At 39.0% G+C, this 27,379-nt stretch overlaps 1 protein-coding gene across 1 annotated transcript; it reads left to right on the top strand.

Moving 5' to 3' along the window:
• Positions 1-1,002: 1,002 nt before the first annotated feature.
• On the top strand, positions 1,003-26,750 carry LOC123374535 (deleted in malignant brain tumors 1 protein-like). The gene is made up of 17 exons (XM_045024604.1): positions 1,003-1,084; positions 4,096-4,137; positions 6,876-6,917; positions 7,506-7,647; positions 9,118-9,308; positions 10,384-10,416; positions 12,346-12,387; positions 12,978-13,119; positions 14,585-14,775; positions 16,764-16,802; positions 17,259-17,291; positions 18,508-18,661; positions 20,104-20,321; positions 20,669-20,844; positions 23,561-23,949; positions 24,118-24,389; positions 25,816-26,750. The coding sequence occupies exons 1-17, from the start codon at positions 1,003-1,005 to the stop codon at positions 25,962-25,964; spliced, it is 2,337 nt and encodes a 778-aa protein (XP_044880539.1). The 3' UTR covers positions 25,965-26,750.
• The last annotated feature ends 629 nt before the right edge of the window (positions 26,751-27,379 follow it).

Genomic DNA, 27,379 nt, shown 5'->3' with positions numbered 1-27,379 from the left:
GGTGTAACCCACTTACTACACTGAGGGCTTTTACCAAATAATAGGTTGCTTAAATTTAGCTGACGCTGGGCAAGAGACCTAATGGCTACATTGTCCATTTGAACTGCTAAATGAAAACATGCTCCAAATCTTTGAGGCAAATGAGAGAGGTGGGTAACACTGATAAAGGTCAAGAGGCTGATTGATTTAAGCTTTTTGCGCACATCTATTCAGAAGGGATTAGAGTTATCACGTCATGAAATTGTACTTTTACGTGCTTATCTATTTATTCTGATTAGGCCAAATCATGATGTCCTTCCTTACTTATTTATATATTCAGTGGAAGTTTTGACATCAATTCCAGAGTAAGGTCTGAGTAAAAATCAAGTAAAACATTAAGATTTGGTCTCTTGTTTGATCTAATGTACAGTATTAAATCTATCTGAGAGACCCTTCCAATCTAGTTAACCTGTTCATCTATCCATTATATCTATAAGGATTTACAATGTTGCATTTTGCCTCTACCTTGCATAGAAAATGATATTCAACCTTTTAATCTAATACCTTAAAAGCCGACCTACCTCCTTCCCCATGAGAAGTTCCCATTATTTGATTTTTCTTATTAGAGGATGTTAATTTTCTCTACTGACTTGACTTCTGTTTGGTTTCCTACAGAAAGATAATGTATTTATGTTGCTGTGGCACATGGACATATGCTATAAACTTTTTTAGAAAACGAGTAATGTTTTTAACACTACTTAAATTTTTCTGTAAATGTACATACCTCACTAATGTTTTTCTTTAACACATGTATTAATCATTTATGTCTATGTACACATAATCTCCTTAGATTTTTATATTACTGTTCTAGTACTTTCTCCCAACAGTATCTATAATAAACTTGTAAGATATTATTTGGCTTTATGTTTCCATAATACTATATTATTCTAATGAATATAGTTTAATGTTACTTTATTTAAAATACTGTGGGCCAGATTCACCAGCAAGCTTTGAATCACCAGAATGGCTTACGGCAGCTGGGACATAGCAACACTTACGGTTTTTTGTGTGTTGACTGCGTATGAACTGAAACTTAGGTTTATATGTATGTATGTATGTAACAGTTGTAATATGGCCCTCTTTATGTGCAGCATATTCTGACACACTCTTCTGTCTGTCTCTCTGTGTTTATCAAAGCAGCTGGATCTCTTCTACATTTTTGAGTTTTTATTTGTTTAAAAATATCTTTGATAGATTTTATTTAATATAGCAATTATCAAAAAGAGTGAGGTCCTTTCTAGTTTTGGGTCTGACATGGAACCAAAACTGTATGGGCAGATTCTTGCATAGGGGTATAACTCTCCAACCACAAAATACATGTAACTTCCATATGCCGCCCTCCAGCATCAGTGGATGGGGGAAATTGATGGGGCTGATGGTAAAAGGGGGACAATCCGGGTAGCAAGGGAGGGAGACACTGGCCAAGGGACAATAGGTAGCTCCTTCCCCTGAAAGTCTCTGGCATCCACTGGCCAGCTGGGGGAGAGGGGTTCTGATTAGCCTGTATTCCCCTGCTCCCAGAATTTATCTCCATGCAGTCAGTGAAGAGAATAAAATGAACAGTTCCCAGAGGTAAAAGATCTGGGATTTTGGTGGTGGGCATTGGGCTCATGCAATAGGGTCAGACCTTGTTGCCTTCGTGGGCTGAGGTCATCACCCTGCTGCGCCTTCTCTCCCCTTCATGATGGGGAGGGTCCTAGGACTTAGAGAGAGCCAAGTCCAGGAGAGTAGATTGAAGACAGCCACCCCATGTTATGGGTTATATGGTAAGGATCCCCCTCACTCTGCTGCTAGTTATGGATTCTATGGTAAGGAGCCCTGTAACCTCCACACTGGAACCAATGAAATGCTTGGTATAGAAAGTATGGGTGATGGGTGGGTAGCACTCCTGCTCTGTGTTAAAGTTTATAAAAGCTGTGGTCTGCCACTTAATTCCATGCATATGTCTGTCTTCATTTTGCCCCCATAACCTCAACAATGAACTCAGTGGGAAAGAATCAAAGTGAAGAGATTTGAAGTCAGCTTCCTCCTACCTCCAATTCATTTTGAGATGCTGGGTTTGGTCTCTTTCTAATATAAATCCTTGTGAAATTACATTGCTCTCAGTTTTTGGTAATGCTACAGTGCATACACTCAAATAGCACTTCTGTTTATCAAAGGAGTTCTAAGTTTGCCTTTATCTTTTGTATTAACATCCTTCCTTTACTTGCTATTGTTGTGTGTGTGTGTGTTCTTAGTGCTACTTATGTAATTCTACAGTGTCAGACTGTGGAGGATGCAGACTCAAAGCTCAATAGTATCTTGATTTAGTGGGGATTGTATTTACTTTTAACACCACTATTGTTGTCTTTTTGCATGTATCAGCCTCTGGACAAACCACTACAGAGTACACTATAAGTCGTAAGTCATATCTACTTTTCTTCATAACAGAGGGACTAATTCTGAGTGGTTCTGAGTGCAGCAGGGTGGGAAACAAATTCCCCATCATGCAAAAAATGTTGATACACCTCTACCCTGATATAATGTGACCCAATATAACACGAATTTGGATATAATGCAGTAAAGCAGTGCGGCGCGGGGGCGCACTCCGGCGGATCAAAGCAAGTTTGATATAATGCGGTTTCACCTATAACGCGGTAAGATTTTTTTGGCTCCCGAGGACAGAGTTATATTGGGGTAGAGGTTTATCAAAAAAAGGTCCCATCCTGGCCATCGTGAGGAAAAATCAAAATGTCAAAAATTTTAGCAACAGAAAATCCCAAATTGCTGTGTAGATGTTTGGGCTCAGACTAGAGCCTGGGCTCTGACACCCTACTCCTATCCCGGAGCCCTGGCTCTAGCCCAAACCTCCAAGATGATCCCCCAAAGGCCTGGTTGTGGACGTGTTTCCACACAGATGGACTTGCCACTGGAATTTGTGCTTCCTTTTTTAATAAGTGATGTAATTTTGTGCCTGATACGCCGCAGCTAAGCCACCATTTTGCTAAAATCAAAGAGGAAATTATTATAGAAGAGAACAGTTTTATCAAAACTTGATAATTGTGGACATAGTTATTCTTATTTGTTACCGCCCTCGCCCTCCTCTAATTATCTCTGCTTCTTGTTCCATCCGCTAGTTGCTGCTTGTCTTCAATTAGACTCTCAGCAAGTTGGGGCATTGTACTGGGTGTATATATGGTGGCTAGCCCTACAGGGCCCTCATCCTAATCCAGGGGCCTCTGTATGCTACAGTAATGCTAACACTACAACTAATTATTAGTGTAATAGGTTTAAACTAGGGTTTGAGTTTGAGGCTGAAACAGGATTCAGATCTGAACCCCGGCCTGTCAATTCGAAGGGCAACAAATATAAGGCTTTGGCCAATCAGTATTCTAGAACTACATAAAGGCTCATGAGTTCCTGTTTTCAAAAGCAGAAATTTTTAAAGAAATGAATAAAATCTAATGGTATTTTTATTCTATAAAACCTGCTAAATTTACCTTTTCCTACCTATTCATATAGTTTCTCCAGGTATTACATTTTGGGTCAGTACTAATTTCAGTGCCAATCTGTCCCCATTGTATGGTAGGAAGCATTCATCCTTACAGAAGGGCCATGGGTGGTACCACCTTGCCCATTGGAGGACAGCTCCAATAACTCCTCTGTTGAAGTGCTAGTTGTCAGGATTGCCAAAGTGATGTGCTGAATCCAGAGCATTCTATGGGCACTTCAGTCACTCCTATGCCACACAGAGCACCACCATGTGTGGTTTTTACTGCTCTCTAAGATGATCCTTCTGAGGTCTGGTTGTGTATGTGTTTCCTCACAGATGGACTTGCGACTGATGAGATCTTTGTGCTTTTGTTCCAGTGGAATTTGTGCAAATCCTGAAAAGAATCAGATCACTACAGATCATAGATCAAACCACTTTATCGTGCTTCCTTTTTTAATAAGCGATGTAATTTTGTGCCTGACACTCTGCAGCTGATGCCACCATTTTGCTAAAATCAATCAGGAATTGTTATAGAAGGGAACAGTTTTACTTGACTATTAATATTAACCTTTTTACATGAACAGTTCCACCTGGAAATACAACACAGGGAGAACGTACTACATATGGTAAGTGGCATATCGTTGGCTTTTAAATAGTGACAAATCTTGAGTGCCCCGAGAAGCTACTGAGCTTCTGCAGTGCCATTATAAACCCTCAGAATGAGCAGAGAATACTCAGGATTTGGCTGAAGGTATTTTTCATCAATACTTTGAAAAATGGGCAAAAAGGGACTGACTCTCTTTTGTCTCTTAAACTGCTACTGAACTTCTGCAGTGCCATTATAAAACCTCAAAAGGAGCAGAGAATGCTCAGGATCTGGCCATTTGGCCGATGGTATCTTTCTTCAATACTTGAAAAATGGGCAAGCCAGCTTACAACAAAAGGGAACTGATTCTCTTTTGTTTCTTAAACTGCAAATGGAACTGTGAGGTTGAAAAAAAAAAGTTCACTTAATGTAAGACCAGGATACAAATAGCCTATATCTCTGTGCTTTTTTGGGTTTGTGTCAGTGTCAAAGATGAAATACCAAAGGACCAAAAGAGAAGGATTTTATTTATTTATTTGCAGTGTTTCCAGACCAGACAAACCTGGAAGAACTGGATTTTTGTCCCAATGTTCAGAAATACATAGATTCATTAGTTTGATTTCCATAAAGTTAGGACTGTTGTCCATTTTTCTCAGTAAGGATTGATTTTTCCCCCTCACTGTCTTCACTTCAGAGCCATACTTGTTTTACACTACTGTAGTGCAGAAATTTGCTTACAAATTCTTAAGGATTGTATAGATTATTGCTAATACTGAAGGTTGTATTAAATTCTATTATTTGCTTTTACATTTAAGAGCTTCCTCCATCTAGTGCATCGGGGACACCAGGTAAAACATTTTTCATTTTACAGATGTAAAACGATGTACTATTGCAACTATGTAATGCTGTTGACGCTTCTGGGATTTCATGGTTCCATCTCTGTTCAGACTCTTTTCCTTTTGTAAATTTAGAGCATCATTTAATTTTGCCCTAGGGATTTATTTCCTCCCTATCGTTATTTCCCTTTGAATTTGTGTGCCTAAAAAGGAGCCTATCGCCCTGTAAATCCAGACCATATTTCATTTTCCCTATGAGCGCAAGAGCAAATCTTAAATCAATTAATTGCTTCCAACTTCCTGCCTTTTCTCTTGGATCACCAAACACTTTCGCTACTGAGGAAATGATTGTCCACTCAGCCTTTCACTTGGTCTCAGAAGGGGCAGAGAGACTCATTCTGGGTGGTTTTGAGTGCAGCGGGGTGGGAAACAGGTTCCCCATGATGGAAAAATTCTTGAGATACCGAAAAAAGTTCCCATCCTTGCTGTCGTCATGAGGAAAAGTCAAAATGTCAAAAACGTTAGCAACAAAAAATCCCAAATTGCTGTGTAGATGTTTGGGCTTAGGGTAGAGCCTGGGTTCTGAGACCCTACCCATATCCCAGAGCCCTGGCTCTGGCCCAACTCGTAAAACTGTGTGATAGTTCAATCTCTTCAGACTGAGTCAGCTGATGCAGGCCAGTGTGGGTGTTGAATTGCAGTGTAGCCATTGACTTCACACACATCACATTAGCCAGCGTCACTTAGGGTAAGAAGTGTTATTAAGGCAGGGCTAAAAGATGTTCCCTATATTGGCATTTTTTGCTTTTTAAGCATTTCTGTTGGCTCCATTGGTACTTACGTACCACAATGTGTGTTTAATAAACATCTTATACAAAATATATATTCCCACCAAAAAACCTGGTGATTGTGGACATAGTTATTCTTCTTTGTTACCGCCCTCCCCTAATTATCTCTGCTTTTTGTTACATCCGCTTGTTGCTTCTTGTCTTAAATTAGACTCTCAGCAAGTTGGGGCATTGTACTGGGTGTATGTATAGTGACTAGCCCTACAGGGCCCTCATCCTAATCCGGGGGCCTCTGTATGCTACAGTAATGCTAACACTACAACTAATTATTAGTGTAATAGATTTAAATTAGAGTTTGGGGTTTGAGTTTGAGGCTGAAACGGGATTCAGATCTGAACCCCGGCCTGTCCATTCGAAGGGCAACAAATATAAGGCTTTGGCCAATCAGTATTCTAGAACTTCATGCAGGTTCATGAGTTCTTGTTTTCAAAAGCAGAAATTTTTAAAGAAACGAATAAAATCTAATGGTATTTTTATTCTATAAAACCTGCTACATTTACCTTTTCCTACCTATTCATATAGTTTCTCCAGGTATTACATCTTGGGTCCGATTTAGTTGTACTAAATGCTACTTTCTGTGCCAGTCTGTCCCCAGTCTGTACTGTAGGAAGCATTCGTCCCTATAGACGGGCCGTGGATGGTATCACCATTGCCCCTGGAGGACAGATCCAATAACTCCTCTGTTGAAGTGCCATTTGTCAAGATTGCCAAAGTGATGTGCTGAATCCAGAGCATTCTATGGGCATTTCAGTCACTCCTATGCCACACAGAGCACCACCATGTGTGGTGTTTACTGCTCCCCAAGATGATCCCCAAAGGCCTGGTTGTGTATGTGTTTCCTCACAGATGGACTTGCCACTGCTGGGATCTTTGTGCTTTTGTTCCAATGGAATTTGTGCAAATCCTGAAAAGAATCAGATCACTACAGATCATAGATCAAACCTCTTTATCTCTCTTCCTTTTTTAATAAGCGATGTAATTTTGTGCCTGACACTCTGCAGCTGATGCCACCATTTTGCTAAAATCAATCAGGAATTGTTATAGAAGGGAACAGTTTTACTTGACTATTAATATTAACCTTTTTACATGAACAGTTCCACCTGGAAATACAACACAGGGAGAACGTACTACGTATGGTAAGTGGCATATCGTTGGCTTTTAAATAGTGACAAATCTTGAGTGCCCCAGGAAGCTACTGAGCTTCTGCAGTGCCATTATAAACCCTCAAAATGAGCAGAGAATACTCAGGATTTGGCCGAAGGTATCTTTCATCAATACTTTGAAAAATGGGCAAAAAGGGACTGACTCTCTTTTGTCTCTTAAACTGCAAATGGAACTGTGAGGTTAAAAAAAAAAAGCTCACTTAATGTAAGGCCAGGAATACAAATAGCTTATGTCTCTGTACTTTTTAGGGTTGTGTGAGTGTCAAAGATGAAATACCAAAGGACCAAAAGAGAAGGATTTTATTTATTTATTTGCAGTGTTTCCAGACCAGACAAACCTGGAAGAACTGGATTTTTGTCCCAATGTTCAGAAACACATAGATCCAAATTGTAATCTGGGAAAATTGTTAAATGAAATTGACTGACTGAATTCAATACATGCTGAGGTGTTTGGGTATGGGGTTTTCTTTTGGGCTCACCTGGGGAAAAGAGATTCAGAACTTTAAAACAAAATTGAAATCATCTTAGTTTTACATCCTCTCGTTTTATGTTCTCCAATAGGAGATCAGTGTGGTGGCTTCCTCTCAAATCCATCTGGGTCGTTTTCTAGCCCGTATTACCCTGGAAACGGTCTCATCACACAGTGTGTCTGGCAAATACAAATAGAATACAATCGCATAGTACTAGTCTTCTCTTATGTCAGGTAAGTATGAGGAATTACCAGCATCTAGCCTTCCGAGAGCACTGATTTTATTCATGTACCTAGGATCTTGGAATTGCTGGAAATTTCCAAGACAGCAGCTGCCTGGGGTCCATCTTTGTTGCACTCAGAGGAGATGGTATGGGCTGGTAGGCTTGTGGCGGGGCGGGCAAGAGAGGAATATTCTCACACTCCTAGAAGCAGAAAGCTTTTCCAACCCAAAAAAAATCTAAGTCCCATGCTAAAATGTCCTTTCACAATGAGATGGGTAGAGATGGATAGCAACATTAGAGTGTTGCCTCTGCCCCTTCTTTGGACTTGATCTCTTACTGTAGTCATCCTCGGGGAGCTTGGAGTTCGTTGGCAGGCTGTGTGAAGAGCTGGGTGAGCTATTTTGGAAAACTAGCTTATTGTTTGAGAAATGCAATTGAATTTATTTTTACCTGAAACTATTTGTGAATTTGACACACATTCAAGAAATATTTTCAGGGGAGAAATAAAACCTTTTTGGGCCTAGGTTTACAAGTGGTTTTAGGTGCCATTCACAAAACAGTTGGAGGTGGTGGTGGCCCTAAGGTAACTTTTTTTACCCCTGTAGTTAGGGTGCTCACCTGGGATGTGGGAGACCCAGGTTCAATTCCCTCCTCTGCCTGATGTGCCACAGGAATTTGAACTTAGGTCTTCCACCTTCAAGAAGAGTTTTTTCTAGCCATGTAGTTAACCTTTGAGTTCAAAGAGGCGGGGGGCATCACCTGCTCCTCTTTTCTGAATCTATCCCTTCATTTCCTCTCCTTGTATTTTAAAAGAAAGTTTAAAATGATCAGAAACTAAACGTTTTGTTTGCCCTGAAACAAACTTTTTGTTGACTTTTCTGATCTGCTGCAATTATTCAGAATTTATGGTTTCAGTTAGGGTTGAACCAATTTTTTCCCGATATTTCTGTTTGACCAGAACTCTCACAAACTTAAACATCAGTTATCCATCCAGCTCTAGTTGTGTGCTCAAATGTTGAGCGATGAGCGAGACTCTTCATGCATTCAGAGGCTCCAAAAGGTCCTCAGTTACTGAACATTGGATTCAGTGGAGAACAAAGTAGATTTAGTCTGAATGCAATGTGCAGGAGTTGTAGCAGATAGGCTGCTGCTCCTCCTCCTCAAAGAGGACAGGAAGAGCGGTGGATCCATTGAAGGGAAGAGACACTCCAGTGGCTATATTTTAGCAAATAAGTAACGTTTCATGAGGCTGCCTTTTGTGGGTTTGAGGTGGAAGAATTAATTTCTAGATTAAATAAATCCCTTTGTACGGTGGTATGTGGGAGATTGGGGACAGAATTCCTAGATTTTTGGAATACAAGGATCTGTGCAATCCCTCACCTGGCATCATTGAAAGGACTAATGAATAACACGGAGGTATAAAATAATGTGACTACATTAACCAGTTTATAAAACATATGTTGTTAACTTACTTCCACAGTTTGAACTGCTTTCAGGAATTTATTGAAATCTATGATGGACCCCTGTATGCATCCCCCTTACTTGGGAAAATCTGTAATGGGTCAAATCTCAGCTATGTATCATCTTCAAACACACTGACAGTTCTATTACGCAGAGACTCCTATAACTCGGAATATGGGTTTTCTGCTTATTATACCTCTCTGTTCTCAGGTAAGACTAAGATTTACATGTTTACTATTAATCTATTAATTTGAATTGGCTGTGTGTGATTAAAGCTTGATTATTTTTATTTAATAACCATTATCTTCAATCTGCATTTTATTGGTGGTTAACATTTTATGTTAATTTGAGACCACAGTCCTTGGATTTGTCTAATAAAAAGGATACATTTGAGTAAAAATCTTTAAGATAGCTCCCAATGTTCATCCCTCAACTTTGTCTCAAAAGCTAGGGTCGGCATCTGTGTGTTCCTTTCTATGCATCCGAAGAAGTGAGCTGTAGCTCACGAAAGCTCATGCTGAAATAAATTTGTTAGTCTCTAAGATGCCACAAGTACTCCTGTTCTTTTTATAGAAAACTGAGTCAGGGAAAGAATCCTTTCCACATCCCATCACTATTGCATCAGTTGGCTTTGCTACTAGGCTAGTCTATTAAGATCTTGAAGATTAAGGACAATTAGGAGATCTTGTATTGAATTAAATTGCAGTACATTCATTTTATATTAATTGTTTGTATTTTATACACACATCCTTTTTAAAAAAGGCTAAACAAATCTATCCTGGAGGATTTGATAGAAAAGTATTGAATTCAACAGCAGGAATATAAGAGGGTGAGAAAAACCGATAGGAAGAATTGCATTCTCTACTAAATTCTGTATGTTTTCAGAATCATTTCTGAAGACTGTTACATTTCTATAGAAAAATAAGGGGTGTCATGACTATCAAAGGCTGTGGTGACTTATATGTATGCCCAAAGTTGGGGAGTAAATCAACTGAACGGGGCCATCCATTGTTTTCCTATTCAATTCTAGCTCCACTTTCTAGCTGTGTCAGAACCTATTTCCCTCCAGTGTGAACTTATTAGTTTGATTTCCATAAAGTTAGGACTGTTGTCCATTTTTCTCAGTAAGGATTGATTTTTTCCCCCTCACTGTCTTGACTTCAGAGCCATACTTGTTTTACACTACTGTAGTGCAGAAATTTGCTTACAAGTTCTTAAGGATTGTATAGATTATTGCTAATACTGAAGGTTGTATTAAATTCTATTATTTGCTTTTACATTGAAGAGCTTCCTCCATCTAGTGCATCGGGGACAACAGGTAAAACATTTTTCATTTTACAGATGTAAAACGATGTACTATTGCAACTATGTAATGCTGTTGACGCTTCTGGGATTTCATGGTTCCATCTCTGTTCAGACTCTTTTCCTTTTGTAAATTTAGAGCATCATTTAATTTTGCCCTAGGGATTTATTTCCTCCCTATCGTTATTTCCCTTTGAATTTGTGTGCCTAAAAAGGAGCCTATCGCCCTGTAAATCCAGACCATATTTCATTTTCCCTATGAGCGCAAGAGCAAATCTTAAATCAATTAATTGCTTCCAACTTCCTGCCTTTTCTCTTGGATCACCAAACACTTTCGCTACTGAGGAAATGATTGTCCACTCAGCCTTTCACTTGGTCTCAGAAGGGGCAGAGAGACTCATTCTGGGTGGTTTTGAGTGCAGCGGGGTGGGAAACAGGTTCCCCATGATGGAAAAATTCTTGAGATACCGAAAAAAGTTCCCATCCTTGCTGTCGTCATGAGGAAAAGTCAAAATGTCAAAAACGTTAGCAACAAAAAATCCCAAATTGCTGTGTAGATGTTTGGGCTTAGGGTAGAGCCTGGGTTCTGAGACCCTACCCATATCCCAGAGCCCTGGCTCTGGCCCAACTCGTAAAACTGTGTGATAGTTCAATCTCTTCAGACTGAGTCAGCTGATGCAGGCCAGTGTGGGTGTTGAATTGCAGTGTAGCCATAGACTTCACACACATCACATTAGCCAGCGTCACTTAGGGTAAGAGGTGTTATTAAGGCAGGGCTAAAAGATGTTCCCTATATTGGCATTTTTTGCTTTTTAAGCATTTCTGTTGGCTCCGTTGGTACTTACGTACCACAATGTGTGTTTAATAAACATCTTATACAAAATATATATTCCCACCAAAAAACCTGGTGATTGTGGACATAGTTATTCTTCTTTGTTACCGCCCTCCCCTAATTATCTCTGCTTTTTGTTACATCCGCTTGTTGCTTCTTGTCTTAAATTAGACTCTCAGCAAGTTGGGGCATTGTACTGGGTGTATGTATAGTGACTAGCCCTACAGGGCCCTCATCCTAATCCGGGGGCCTCTGTATGCTACAGTAATGCTAACACTACAACTAATTATTAGTGTAATAGATTTAAATTAGAGTTTGGGGTTTGAGTTTGAGGCTGAAACGGGATTCAGATCTGAACCCCGGCCTGTCAATTCGAAGGGCAACAAATATAAGGCTTTGGCCAATCAGTATTCTAGAACTTCATGCAGGTTCATGAGTTCTTGTTTTCAAAAGCAGAAATTTTTAAAGAAACGAATAAAATCTAATGGTATTTTTATTCTATAAAACCTGCTACATTTACCTTTTCCTACCTATTCATATAGTTTCTCCAGGTATTACATCTTGGGTCCGATTTAGTTGTACTAAATGCTACTTTCTGTGCCAGTCTGTCCCCATTGTACTGTAGGAAGCATTCGTCCTTATAGACGGGCCGTGGATGGTATCACCATTGCCCCTTGGAGGACAGATCCAATAACTCCTCTGTTGAAGTGCCATTTGTCAAGATTGCCAAAGTGATGTGCTGAATCCAGAGCATTCTATGGGCATTACAGTCACTCCTATGCCACACAGAACACCACCATGTGTGGTGTTTACTGCTCCCCAAGATGATCCCCAAAGGCCTGGTTGTGTATGTGTTTCCTCACAGATGGACTTGCCACTGCTGGGATCTTTGTGCTTTTGTTCCAATGGAATTTGTGCAAATCCTGAAAAGGATCAGATCACTACAGATCATAGATCAAACCTCTTTATCTTGCTTCCTTTTTTAATAAGCGATGTAATTTTGTGCCTGACACTCTGCAGCTGATGCCACCATTTTGCTAAAATCAATCAGGGATTGTTATAGAAGGGAACAGTTTTACTTGACTATTAATATTAACCTTTTTACATTAACAGTTCTACCTGGAAATACAACACAGGGAGAACGTACTACATATGGTAAGTGGCATATCGTTGGCTTTTAAATAGTGACAAATCTTGAGTGCCCCAGGAAGCTACTGAGCTTCTGCAGTGCCATTATAAACCCTCAGAATGAGCAGAGAATACTCAGGATTTGGCCGAAGGTATCTTTCATCAATACTTTGAAAAATGGGCAAAAAGGGACTGACTCTCTTTTGTCTCTTAAACTGCAAATGGAACTGTGAGGTTAAAAAAAAAAAAGCTCACTTAATGTAAGGCCAGGAATACAAATAGCTTATGTCTCTGTACTTTTTAGGGTTGTGTGAGTGTCAAAGATGAAATACCAAAGGACCAAAAGAGAAGGATTTTATTTATTTATTTGCAGTGTTTCCAGACCATACAAACCTGGAAGATCTGGATTTTTGTCCCAATGTTCAGAAATACATAGATCCAAATTGTAATCCGGGAAAATTGTTAAATGAAATTAAATGACTGAATTCAATAGATGGTGGGGGTGTTCGGATTTGGGGTTTTCTTTTGGGGTCAGCTGGGGAAAAGAGATTCAGAACTTTAAAACAAAATTGAAATCATCTTAGTTTTACATCCTCTCGTTTTATGTTCTCCAATAGGAGATCAGTGTGGTGGCTTCCTCTCAAATCCATCTGGGTCGTTTTCTAGCCCGTATTACCCTGGAAACGGTCTCATCACACAGTGTGTCTGGCAAATACAAATAGAATACAATCGCATAGTACTAGTCTTCTCTTATGTCAGGTAAGTATGAGGAATTACCAGCATCTAGCCTTCCGAGAGCACTGATTTTATTCATGTACCTAGGATCTTGGAATTGCTGGAAATTTCCAAGACAGCAGCTGCCTTGGGTCCATCTTTGTTGCACTCAGAGGAGATGGTATGGGCTGGTAGGCTTGTGGCGGGGCGGGCAAGAGAGGAATAGTCTCACACTCCTAGAAGCAGAAAGCTTTTCCAACCCAAAAAAAATCTAAGTCCCATGCTAAAATGTCCTTTCACAATGAGATGGGTAGAGATGGATAGCAACATTAGAGTGTTGCCTCTGCCCCTTCTTTGGACTTGATCTCTTACTGTAGTCATCCTCGGGGAGCTTGGAGTTCGTTGGCAGGCTGTGTGAAGAGCTGGGTGAGCTATTTTGGAAAACTAGCTTATTGTTTGAGAAATGCAATTGAATTTATTTTTACCTGAAACTATTTGTGAATTTGACACACATTCAAGAAATATTTTCAGGGGGGAAATAAAACCTTTTTGGGCCTAGGTTTACATGTGGATTTAGGTGCCATTCACAAAACAGTTGGAGGTGGTGGTGGCCTCAAGGTAACTTTTACCCCAGTAGTTAGGGTGCTCACCTAGGATGTGGGAGACCCAGGTTCAATTCCCTCCTCTGCCTGATGTGCCACAGGAATTTGAACTTAGGTCTTCCACCTTCAAGAAGAGTTTTCTAGCCATGTAGTTAACCTTTGAGTTCAAAGGGGCGGGGGGCATCACCTGCTCCTCTTTTCTGAATCTATCCCTTCATTTCCTCTCCTTGTATTTTAAAAGAAAGTTTAAAATGATCAGAAACTAAACGTTTTGTTTGCCCTGAAACAAACTTTTTGTTGACTTTTCTGATCTGCTGCAATTATTCAGAATTTATGGTTTCAGTTAGGGTTGAACCAATTTTTTCCCGATATTTCTGTTTGACCAGAACTCTCACAAACTTAAACATCAGTTATCCATCCAGCTCTAGTTGTGTGCTCAAATGTTGAGCGATGAGCGAGACTCTTCATGCATTCAGAGGCTCCAAAAGGTCCTCAGTTACTGAACATTGGATTCAGTGGAGAACAAAGTAGATTTAGTCTGAATGCAATGTGCAGGAGTTGGAGCAGATGGGCTGCTGCTCCTCCTCCTCAAAGAGGACAGGAAGAGCAGTAGATCCATTGAAAGGAAGAGACACTCCAGTGGCTATATTTTAGCAAATAAGTAACTTTTCATGAGGCTGCCTTTTGTGGGTTTGAGGTGGAAGAATTAATTTCTAGATTAAATAAATCCCTTTGTATGGTGGTATGTGGGAGATTGGGGACAGAATTCCTAGATTTTTGGAATACAAGGATCTGTGCAATCCCTCACCTGGCATCATTGAAAGGACTAATGAATGACACGGAGGTATAAAATAATGTGACTATATTAACGAGTTTATAAAACATATGTTGTTAACTTACTTCCACAGTTTGAACTGCTTTCAGGAATTTATTGAAATCTATGATGGACCCCTGTATGCATCCCCCTTACTTGGGAAAATCTGTAATGGGTCAAATCTCAGCTATGTATCATCTTCAAACACACTGACAGTTCTATTACGCAGAGACTCCTATAACTCGGAATATGGGTTTTCTGCTTATTATACCTCTCTGTTCCCAGGTAAGACTAAGATTTACATGTTTACTATTACTCTATTAATTTGAATTGGCTGTGTGTGATTAAAGCTTGATTATTTTTATTTAATAACCATTATCTTTTATCTGCATTTTATTGGTAGTTAACATTTTATGTTAATTTGAGACCATAGTCCTTGGATTTATCTAATAAAAAGGATACATTTGAATAAAAATCCTTGTTAAGACAGCTCCCAATGTTCATCCCTCAACTGTGTCTCAAAAGCTATGGTCGGCACAGAAAACTGAGTCTGGGAAAGAATCCTCTCCACATCCCATCACTATTGCATCAGTTGGCTTTGCTACTCTGCAAGTCTGTTAAGATCTTGAAGATTAAGGACACGTAGGAGATCTTGTATTGAATTAAATTGCAATACATTCATTTTATATTAATTGTTTGTATTTTATACACACATCCTTTTTAAAAAGTCTAAACAAATGTGTCCTGGAGAATTTGATAGAAAAGTATTGAATTCAACAGCAGGAATATAAGAGGGTGAGAAAAACCTATAGGAAGAATTGCATTCTCTACTAAATTCTGTATGTTTTCCAAATCACTTCTGAAAACCCAGTTACATTTCACTAGAACCATTAGGGGTGTCATGTCTATCAAAGGCTGTGGTGACTTATATGTAGGCCCAAAGTTGAGGAGTAAATCCACTAAATAGGGACACCATTTCTTTCCTATTCAATTCTACTTGCACTTTCTAGCTGTGCCAGAACCTAGTCCCTCCAGTGCAATCTTTTTAGTTTGATTTCCATAAAGTTAGGACCGTTGTCCATTTTTCTCAGTGAGGGTTTTATTTTTTTCCTCATTGACTTCACTTCAAAGCCATACTTGTTTGTATACAGCTGTAGTGCAGAAATTTCATAACACGTTCTTAAGGATTGTATAGATTATTGCTAATACTGAAGTTTGTATCAAACTTTACTGTTTACTTTTTACATTTAAAAGTCTTCTACAACTGCACCGATGATATCAGGTGAAACATATTTCATTTTACAATGTAAAACTATGTACGATTGTAACTACGCAATGCTGTTGATGCTTTTGGGATTTCATGGTTATCTTTCTTCAAACTCTTTTTCTTTTGTAAATTTAATTTAATTTTGCCCTAGGGTTTTATCTCCTCCCTATTGTTATTTCCCTTTCTGTTTGTGTGCATAAAAAAGGAGGCTAGAGCCCTGTAAATCCAGACCATATTTCCTTTTCCCTATGAGTGCAAGAGTGAATCTTTCTTCAAACTCTTTTTCTTTTGTAACTTTAATTTAATTTTGCCCTAGGGTTTTATCTCCTCCCTATTGTTATTTCCCTTTCTGTTTGTGTGCATAAAAAAGGAGGCTAGAGCCCTGTAAATCCAGACCATATTTCCTTTTCCCTATGAGTGCAAGAGTGAATCTTAAATCAATTAATTGTTTCCAACTTCCCGTCATTTCTCTTGGCTCACCAAACACTGTTTCTATAGAGGAAATGGTTGTCCACCTAGCCTTTCATTTGGCCTCAGGAGCAGTCTTGGAGAAAAAAGATGAAATTTTTGATGAGAGAGAGGTGGTGAGGAAATGCTATGTTGTTGTACTTCCATGCACCTCACATTCTGAGAGTGAGGTTCTTTTATATGTGATAGGAATCTGGTCTGTATATGGTTTGCAATCATAGTAAGACTCTCAAGGGTTGTCTTATAAAATCATGGTTGTTCATGATTTGTTTTTGTGGGATTTTATTTCATTTTTGAAATCACAGATGGAAATTCTCACATTTTCACTCATGCTCAAGGAAAGAGCCTATATTATACCAAAATATTAGTGTGTATTAACTAAAGAGAGAGGCCAAGGAAGGAGGTGGTGGTGTGTTTTTGTATCTGGATTCAAAATGGCTTTGGTTTGGTGATCGTGCTCATGAACTATGCTAAGAGAGTAGTTTACAGTTTTATTTAGCAAAGATGGTTGCTAATTTTGCTTCTTTTTGTTTTGTAGATACAGCTCTTCCAAGTACTCCACCAACCACTATAAATTGTAAGTCAGGTCTTTTATTGGCTTTACTGTTGTTTTTTTCTGAAGTCTGTGTTAAGTATCCAAACTTTAACTCAGAATCTTTTGAGCAGCCACCGGTTGTATATCCCCTCTCCCCAACACACTTAGCTCTGTTAGGGAGACTCCTAGATGAGAACTTCCTTTTCTTTATATGACTACTCTTCTTGCATTTTGACATCTACTGTGGCATTCCACTCCCTCTGTATTAGGCTCCAGGTTGCCTATACTGTGTTAATTATAATAAGCTCTGGAAGCTGGTGTGCTAACTAAAGAGCGAGGCCAAGGAAGGGGGTGGTGGTGGTGGTGGTGTTTTGTATCTGAATTCAAATTAGCTTTGGTTTCGTGATCGTGCTCATGAACTATGCTCAGAGAGTAGTTTACAGTTTTATTTAACAAAGATGGTTGCTAATTTTGCTTCTTTTTGTTTTGTGGATACAGCTCTTCCAAGTACTCCACCAACCACTATAAATTGTAAGTCAGGTCTTATATTGGCTTTACTGTTGTTTTTTTCTGAAGTCTGTGTTAAGTATCCAAACTTTAACTCAGAATCTTTTGAGCAGCCACCGGTTGTATATCCCATCTCCCCAACACACTTAGCTCTGTTAGGGAGACTCCTAGATGAGAACTTCCTTTTCTTTACATGACTACTCTACTTGCATTTTGACATCTACTGTGGCATTCCACTCCCTCTGTATTAGGCTCCAGATTGCCTACACTGTGTTAATTATAACAAGCTCTGGAGGCCGATGTGCCTCAGACTGAGCCCTGAGCCCAAGCCCATTAAATGGAAAATGGAATCATCTGGGGCCCAGCTGAGAGAGAAAAAAGGGACTCTATGAGAGATGTATAAAAGTGTAAGGGAAACCAGTAGAGGAAATGACAGCAGTGTAGAGTGAATTTCTGTATGTGAAGGTTTAAGGAGGGCGCTAGAGGTCCGTGAGGAAGGAGCCATGAACACGTTTGGTGTCATCTTAGTAAAGAGAAGCAGAGCCTGATTAGGTAGATTCTCTTAAACCAAACTTTCCTGAACCTTATTGTGTATGTACCTCTTATTGACCTTGTGTATATACCTTTTTGGAGTATAAGCATGCAACCCTTAGTTGAAATGTGCTCTGAGAGATTTAAATTATTGATGGGCAATCTTGCTTGTACAAAGTGCATTTTCATTTATGTGGAGGTGTTATGCATAATCAGATTTATTTTATGTATTCCTGTGCTCATGCAGAAACAGATGTTGAGGAGTGCAGAATTAATGTATGGTCCAGAACCTTACCCCTCATTTGGGGGGTGTGGCGCATCTTGCACAGGGACAAGCTTCAAGCAAACTGCCCTGAAAGGGGCAGCTAGGGATTTCCCTGTCCCAATAACACCTGGCTAGCACAAAACCACCATAACGCTCTACTCCACTCATTCATGGCTCTGGTGTAGAGCATGTGATGGGAGAGGCTAGAAGAGGCAAGGCCAGAGTACACTGTGCTCTGGCAATCCTCACCCACATAATGGCTCCTAGGGGTCATTACAAGCTGGTGGAAGTTTAAGCAGCCCTTAGGCTAAGGCATTTATGGCCACCTCTTTCTCTTTCCCCAGCAACTGTATTGAGGCTTCTTCTGAATAAACAGATTCAATATCTTCACCGGAAATAAAACCAAAAGGAATTCTAAAATATACTGGTTTTTGTTTCTCTTAGCAATAAATGGCTCATGTGGTGGCTACCTTTCCACCGCTTCTGGATCATTCTCTAGTCCATTCTTTCCTGAAAACTATCCAGTGAATGTACAATGTGTCTGGAGAATAGAAGTCAAGAACAATTATTATATCAGACTCATCTTTAAGCATCTTGAGTAAGTAAAATATCAGATATTGAACTGCAGTTTAGCCTTTAGAGAACTTGATATAAAGTGATGACTTCCACTTTTCATATTTGTTTGCCTTTTTAAAAGATTTTGATCTTGCATAGAAGAGCCTTATAATCTTACTGACCTCTTTAAACTATTTGATTGTGAGTTTAGAAAGATGTTCCATTGCTTATGTTTCTTATGAATTTTATTGTATTTCATTATTAAAGTCTCTGATCAACCAACTACAGTAGGAGGTCTGATCTGGCAATCTAGTAGCTGACCAACTTACTACCATGCAAGAGTCTCATTTGGTCCTTTTGCTCCTTCAGTAGCTGGCACTGGAAATGCTGCAGAGGCAGCCTACCTCTCTCTGGATCATATCAAAGAAAGCATTTAAGCACATAGTAGTCTATGGGACTATTCTGGTGCTTAAAATTAAACACATGCTTAAGTACCTTGACCGTTCTGGGCCTCTTTTGGCAAGCCATAAGTCTCATTTCTGGAGCAGCACTGAACGGGAACTGTTAGCCAAATTTCCTTGGCTGGAAGAACCTTTTTTCTGGCATGAACGCTTGATGGTGAAGGGAGTTGGGCTAAAGTAAGTTGGGAGATCTTTGGAGTCATCAAAGGGTTTGAATAGCTCACAAGGCCGGGGGAAGCATAGTTGTTGTTTTTTTTTCTTTAAAAACAGAACTAGAAAAATCTTTTTTTAATGTTAGCCAAGCACAGATTCAATGTTTTTACTATCTTTTACTCAGCTAATATGCTGTGTTCATTATAAAGTTGTATCGATATTTTTGGAAGAATAAATAAATATTAGCTACTGTAGCATTGATGGGACATGGTTTTGTGGTTGAATCCAAACTTGACCTGTGTGAGAGAGCGAGTTTTCATTCAGAAAATGCCAGCCCTATACAACAAGGCAATAGTTTGTGAATAAGCTTGATTGTCTACTGCTTGATCTTTATAGTCCCTGTTCTGTAAGTGAGTCTTCAGACTCTGTGGCTGTCAGTCCAACAGCTTCCACAAACAATGCAATCACATTTAAAAACACATTTTTAAAAGAAAAATGAATATATATATACACACCCCTTTGACTTATGTCAAACGTTCCTCTCCAGACCTCACTGTTTGTCTCCGTTGCATATCATTCTGTGCAGAAACTGTGCAGAATATGCAACAGAGCTCTAAATGGCAGATCTGGGAGGAGAATTTTGCCATAGATTTGAATTAGTTCACCAAATCATTTTCTAGCCCCAAATATTGCTGTTAGCTTATCTTATCAACAAAGGTGGAAGTGTTCACGCTATTATATATTAGTTTAGTACTAGGTTCCCTCCGAAGTCAACGGGAATTGGTTCATTCCAACCTCATTTCACTCATTTTGAAAACTATTTTCTAACTCTATTACTTTAGAGTAACACAAAATAACTTTATCTCCACAGGCTAGAAGTTTCATATAATTGTGCTTATGACTTTGTTGAAGTCTATGATGGTCCTCTGAATACATCTCCTCTTCTTGGGAGGATTTGTGATGGTTCAAATTACACATTTACATCGTCTTCAAATACAATGACTGTTCTGTTTTCAAGTGACTTTAGTTATACAAGAAGTGGATTCAGTGCTTACTATGATTCATTTCCAGAAAAGAACAATGATACAGGTAAGCTTGCCTTAAATATAGCAATGTTCCTATTAGTAAGGTAACAATAAGGACCTGGTCAAGCCAGTGAAGTCAATAGAAAGACTCCCATTCATTTAGATCAGCTGGACATTAGATCAGGCTAAATTTAATATCTTGCAGTGTTGTAGCTAAGTTGGTTCCAGGATATTAGAGAGACCAGGTGGGTAAGGTAATATCTTTTATTGGACCAATTTCTGCTGTTGAAAGACAAGCTTTTGAGCTTACCCAGAGGTTTTAAGTCCGGAACCAGGTGATTTTTAATTATAGTAATATTTGGATACATATCTAAAATTAATATTAACCTTTCTTTCTGTCTCATCATTTAGCACTGGCATGTTCTGGACAATATATGCTTGCAGTCATTAACAGAAGCTATCTGCAGTCATTGGGCTACAATGCTTGGGATGTTTATCTGAATGACTCCTCCTGTGGGCCACAACAGATCACGGAAACCTATGTTATATTCAACATACCTTTTAATGGATGTGGTACAATAAGACAGGTGAGAAATGTACTTTTTATTCATATGTCACTTTTGCATGTGAACACACCTTTAATTGAACAAAGCACTTTAAATTACTTTTGGACAAAAATGATCAGTCAAACCATTCACTTTAAAAGGCCATAATTTAGATACAGAAATATTTGTTTAAAAGTGCTCATCCTATGTTCGAGGTGACTAGTATATTTGTTGTGCATGAGTTTGTCTAACCACCTTACTGACAATTAGGAGCCCTGACTTTAAAAAAAAGAAAATCCTGAGGGGAAATTACAATAAACACAGAACCCGATCACTTCATATTTGTCAGGATGACTCAAGGTGTTGGTAGCATGGATGGCTGAAGAGCCTTGGACCTCTTGGTCACATTTGTGAATGTTGCAGGTCAGTGGTGTCTGAGAAAAACTCCATCTGGTAGTGTCATGGGTTGTGCCCTCAGCAACCTTGCATTGCCCGGCCTGTTTGCATGGTCTCTTATTCATGCTATACATACCGTGTGTATCTTTAGATTCACAGCACTGCAGAACATAGTATAAGCATGTGTCAGGAAGAGTCTTCCATCTAGCTTTCTCTACCTCATCCAGCTCACTCCCTGAGCTCCCCGCTTCCTGTTCCTGCAAATTATGTATCATCCCTTACTGAGCTAATTACCCAGACAGCCCAGTCATTGCCCCCAAGTGTCAATTTCCACCATAATAGGTAAATTGCCTCCAATTAAGCCCATGATCTTCTTTGTTAGGCAATTAGCTACAAGACCATCATGTTACAGCTAGAGCTATGTCTACACTACGCACCTTTTAGCGATACAGCTGTGCCACTAAAGCCATGTCACGAAAAGGTGCGCAGTGTAGCTGCTCTTTATCAGCAGGAGAGAGCTCTCCCGTCGACAAAATGAATCCACCCCCAACAAGAGGCAGTAGCTTTGTTGGCAGGAGAGCTCTCCCGCTGACAAAGCACTGTCCACACTGGCGCTTTTCATCAGTAAAACTTTTGTCATTTGGGGGCGGGGAGGATTCACAATCCTTGAATGACAAAAGTTTTACCAACGAAAGTGCAGTGTAGACAAAGCTTAGCACTCTGTCACAGGTAAACAGTGGACAAAATCCCCTTGAATTTTAGGGGAGAGGGTAATATTTGAATCCCTAAACCCTAACTCTTTCTTTTCCAAGTCCTGGGAAGATGTACAACCAGAAAGGACTGATTCTTTGGTTCTGTTTCACATGTGGCCAAAATCTGTCAAGAATAGCCAAAGGGGGAGAAATCTACCTCTTATCCCTACAAGTGGCCCTGCTGTGTCAGGGTTGAGATCTCACTATAGAGGATTGGGGGAAATCAGCTATCATTCTGTGGATAAACAGACTAGCTTAGACTGTAGGACTGTCAGTTGGCACCTTTCACGAGCAACAAATTCATTCTAAAATCAAAAAATGTAAAGAACACTTGGATTAAATATGTACATCCTGGCCATGGACCACTAAGGTGTGCAAATGTAATTCATCATGTACGTAGTTTACAAACTATTGCAGAAAGGGCATTGATTGAGCAGCAGGTGCTAATACAGAAGTTGAGCAAAACTAATAGTGCAATGTTTCTTTTCTGATAAAGCACCCACATGAATTAACCATCAGAAGTGTATACTGAGTAGCTAGAATACTACTATATAAAAACAGATAGTGGCCTGAACAAAAATCCCTGTAATTTGGGTGCTGAAGATAAATCCAAACTTTGTCAATAGGCCCTGTCTTTATAATGGACTGAACTACCATAGAGTTTGGGCTGTCTGAAATCCAGATCCAGAACGGACTTTCACAGCATGAACTGGTCTCTAATAAAATAAATAGATAGAAAAACAAAGTCCAGTGAATTTATAAAAGTGCCTTCAGAGAACAGGTCTTATGCTAGCTCTAGGAAGCCCTGCTACACCTTGTCTTAAAAGTGAATTTATGGCTCTTGCTCTTCAGATTAGTGACAAATTCGATGTGTTCCAGAACACTTGTATCACCCTGAAAGGTATTCACTTGTTAAACCCTGCTGGTGAGGGTTAGGGTCATCACCAATAGTGTTATGCCAAACCACAAAATGCATATTAACCAAAACTGTGCAAACTTCCCATTCTCCTGAAATGTAGGCGGAATTGGGCAACAGAGAAGCGGTGCTGCTTTGACAAGAGATTTCAATCAGTGGACTAAAATGTGCATTTTACTAGGGACTAATTTTTTCCATGGGCTGTTTATGTCAGAACCAAATTAAAGATGCAACATCGATTTGAAAATCCTGTTGGAAAATTTTACACCTAATATGTTACAAGTGACACCTGAGATTATGCAAATGGCATGGCGGGGGGGGGGGGGGGGAATACATATATTTTTTCAGCTTGTTTGCTTTCTGCATTGGGAAGAATTTTGTGTATAATCAATGTTCCCTGGCATAGTTTATCAGTTTCACCCTTTCTGAAAAGATCATAAACATCAACAGAGAAGCAGAAAAAAATCTTCTAATATTTTTAAGTAGTTAGAACAAAAAACCAAACCAAAAAACCCCACCAGAACCTACTATTTAAACAGTGTTCTTTGGGAAACTAGATTTTTTTTTCAAATTAGCTAGTTTTTAAGTCGTCTCAAAGTTGACAGTGTCTTTTTACATAAATCAACTATTTCAACTACAATATTTTGATAAAATACATTCGTGAACCACATTTTATTCTCTCATATTTTCACAGGTGAAAAATAACACTATCATGTATTCCAATGTAATCAGAACATCTCCTTCTGGTTATATTATCACAAGGAAAAGCAACTTTCAGTTTCACGTTACCTGCACAATGAACCAGGACACAATGGTAGAAATAATGTATGTTGCCAAAGGTGATACTGACATAAGTGCAGCCCAGCATGGCAGATATGACGTGAATATTTCATTTTATGAATCATCAAATTTCTCAAATCCAGTTTACAATTCTCCATACTATGTTGACCTAAACCAGGATTTATTCCTTCAAGCCACTCTCTACAGTTCCGATTCAAACCTGGTGATGTTTACCGATACATGCATGGCATCTCCATATTCTGATGGCTTCACAAACCTGACTTATGTTTTAATCAGGAATGGGTAAGGACTTTTAGTTGTTATAAAGAAGTTATACCTAAAGTTATACATGTATCTTTGTCTGCTTTTATTGCTTGCACTTCAGCAGTAAAGCAGACACATTTACTCTAATTCCTCCGTGTGTGTTAGTGGAGCAATTCTGATTGTTTTGTTTTTGGTTTTTTGTTACAGATGTGTAAGAGATTCCACCTACAGCTCATACTATTCACCAATGGGATACATTGTTCGTTTCAAATTCAATGCCTTCAAGTTTCTCAACAGACATGCTACCATTTACTTGCAGTGCAAGATAGTTGTATGCAGGGCATATGATTATTCTTCTCGATGCTATCAGGGATGTTTAGCGAGGCGCAAGAGGGATACAAGTCCTTACCAGGAAAAACTAGATGTTGTTGTGGGGCCAGTCCAGCGTAAAAAAGAAACCAATGAGGACAGAAAAGCTGGTAATTTATTTTTATGGCCTTTTCTCTTGCTGTAGCTGTTAAATATTATTTTACAATATCATTTAAGTATCACATTTCAGTATGTCATATTCTTTGCCTGCTCCCTTATCATAAATTCTAAACAGGAGTGTGCTAAGGGACAAGCCTTTTTCCTTGTGAACACAATTTGATGGCAACAAGGGGTTAATTATAAAAGTATCCAGAAATTTTTCGAGCATCAGTTATTCCCACAGAAAAATCTCCACCCTACTGTCAGTTTGTCACAAAATGATTACATGCTGATAATCTGCTTTTCTTTATAATGCCTTCTGTCAACAAATCTGTAATGTTACTTTTTCCTTCTTCAAATCCCTCTTCAAGACCCACTTCTGCCTTGACAGCTAGAAAACCCCAGTGTTGGCTGGCCTTGCTAATATTTATTGATAAACTTACCATCAAATTATTCAGAAACATCAGCTTTGCTCACCTATTTAACTGCAGTTTGTATTGCTTTCACCTTGGCCTCTCACTCTCTCCTTTTCTTCTGTTTGTTACTCACTTGTTACATCTTGTTTCGCATTAATTAGCTTTTTGGTTCAGAGGCCTTATCTTCCTAGTGTTTGCATAGTGCATAGTATAATGAGAACCCAGTCCTAAGTGGAACTGTAGGCATTACAGTAATGCAACTAATAATGGTGGTTATCATTATTATAAATGTTAATGGACTTGTTTACAGACGTACTCATGATTACAGAAAATAATGGTGTACTGGTCTTTTACTGTAGGATAAGAGCGAATGCTTGATCAAAATATTGGCTTACAGGGGAAACAAATGTCTCTCAGAATTGGTAATAGGGCATTTCATTTCACTTTCACAGATGCTAGTTCAAATTTAGTCTGAACCTCTAACCCCTGAAAGTTGTTACCATTTGATTGCTGGTCAACGGGCTGTGTAAAAGCCTCGGTCTGGGTAACTACATTCCAAACACCATCAACAACTGAAACTTTTGCGATAGTCATCGGAGACCTCATGATGCTAATGAGCACAGACTGAGCTATCCTCTTACCCCTGGAGCTGGTTGATGGTCTTCCAGGTCACGGTTGAGACACACTGACAAAGCAGTGTGAGATATTGGCATTGCTGCTGTTTTGAGTTGCACCTAAGCATAAGATGTTAAACTCCAGAGTTGTCTATCAGTCATTTTTAACATATGCTGCATTTGCTTGTGCTATTTTACTTTAACAGACATTAAACAATTTGCTCTTGTTTTCAAAACTAAATTTATCAGCATGGCACTTTTGGTCAGACTATTGTGATTCTTAATGGCAATGAAATTTTTACCTTTAAATCTCAATGGTGTCCTTTATGCTCTAACACCTTCTATGTATTTATGTACTGGCAAAAATTGTACGATTAAGTCAGATAAACTCTCTCTGTCATTTACAGACCCACACAAGAGAGAGTTTCTGGAAAAAGATGACGTACGCAGCCCATTTGTTCTTGCCACTTTGCTCCTGGCAGGAGTTGTTTTGGTTCTCATTGGAGCCCTTTTGAGAAGTAAACTGAGAAGAAGAACTGAGTATCAAGTGCTGTGAGAGAGTATCACAAGGCATCACATGAGGTGGCTCAGCCTCATTCTTCATGAATGTATTCAATGTCGAACATTTGCACAGTGATTTAATAGATAACAGTAAATTAATAAAGGAAAGTACTTGGCTTTCAAAGGTCAACAATAAATGTACAGAACATGCTCTAATATGCAGAGATGTGTTCCACTAAACCTGATTTGGTTGCACTTTAAATGAAGAGTCTCAAATAGGGCTTGAGGAAAATAAATCTTCAGTTTTGTGTGTGCAGACAAAAGTGCACGTGCACCAATTTTACCTGCAATATCTTGCCTTCATACACAAATGGACATTGATATGTTCAAAGTGGGTAACTGTCCAGGCAGTAGATGGGCACACAATTATTTGACTCTTGCAGCATTTGGTGATTTCCTAACATGTTTAGTGCATTTGTATTTTGGTTACAGTGATCAGTCTGAATATGTTTGGGAAGGTTCTGACTAGGTCAGTTGTAGAGAAAGGACAGCTGTGAAACTCCGATCTGGACATTGGGGGTGTTGAGTTCTGTGGATTCAGGTTGGGGCCATCTCTGCATTTAACTAGCACAAGTAAGTGTATTTCTCTGGAAGTAACATGAAAATTCCTGCCCTTGTTAATTTAGTAAACAGTTGATTATTAAAGTGATACCTCTTGAAATCCAACAGTTGTTTAGCATAGGGATATATATTAAGTTTTTATTATATCTAATTAAACATATAATCAATCAGTATAAATAGTTTTAAAATTATAATAAATGTACTTTGGATGTAATTACAAATGAAAGTTTGTATGAGTGTTTTTTGTTTCTGATTAAGATGCAAAACCGACATAAAATAAAGTGCTAAAACTCTGTCAATGAACTGCGTGTTTATTTTTTACTTTAGATGGGGAAAGCATGGCATTAGATATAATTGCATCTTATTTCTTTTTAGGCTAAATCTGCACTCCGCACCTAAGCCATCCACACACAAATAAGTCTGATTCAGGTCAGCAAGCAATCAAGACCTGGGTCCTAGGACCCTGCTAGGGGGATGTGAGAGAGCCTGAGTCCCATTTTGACTCTGGTCATTTTGCAGAGTGGACTCATGTCAGAAGGTCCGTGTAGTCCAGCATGGATGCATTGGCACTGCTGTGAGACCTGAGTCCATCAATTGTAAACCTAGGTTTACAATGCTGTATGGATGTTCAAGCTCTGGCTCGGTGTACAGTGTAGACATGTACATACATTTTATTAATGTGAATTTATAGAATTTGTACCACTACTACCAGAAGATTATTATTAGATACTAGATTATTGCACCTACCACTACTCCCCATCTAGGTGCAATAATCTAGTATCTAATAAATGTGTTTTTAGCTTTTTTTTTTAATTTTTTTATTTTTTTTTACACATTCACGTTATAGAT

The sequence above is a fragment of the Mauremys mutica genome, chromosome 7 (assembly GCF_020497125.1).
Source record: "Mauremys mutica isolate MM-2020 ecotype Southern chromosome 7, ASM2049712v1, whole genome shotgun sequence".
NCBI classification, from domain to species: domain Eukaryota; kingdom Metazoa; phylum Chordata; order Testudines; family Geoemydidae; genus Mauremys; species Mauremys mutica.
The sequence above is the reverse complement of the archived record's forward strand: the minus strand, read 5'-3'. Positions and strand labels throughout refer to the sequence as shown.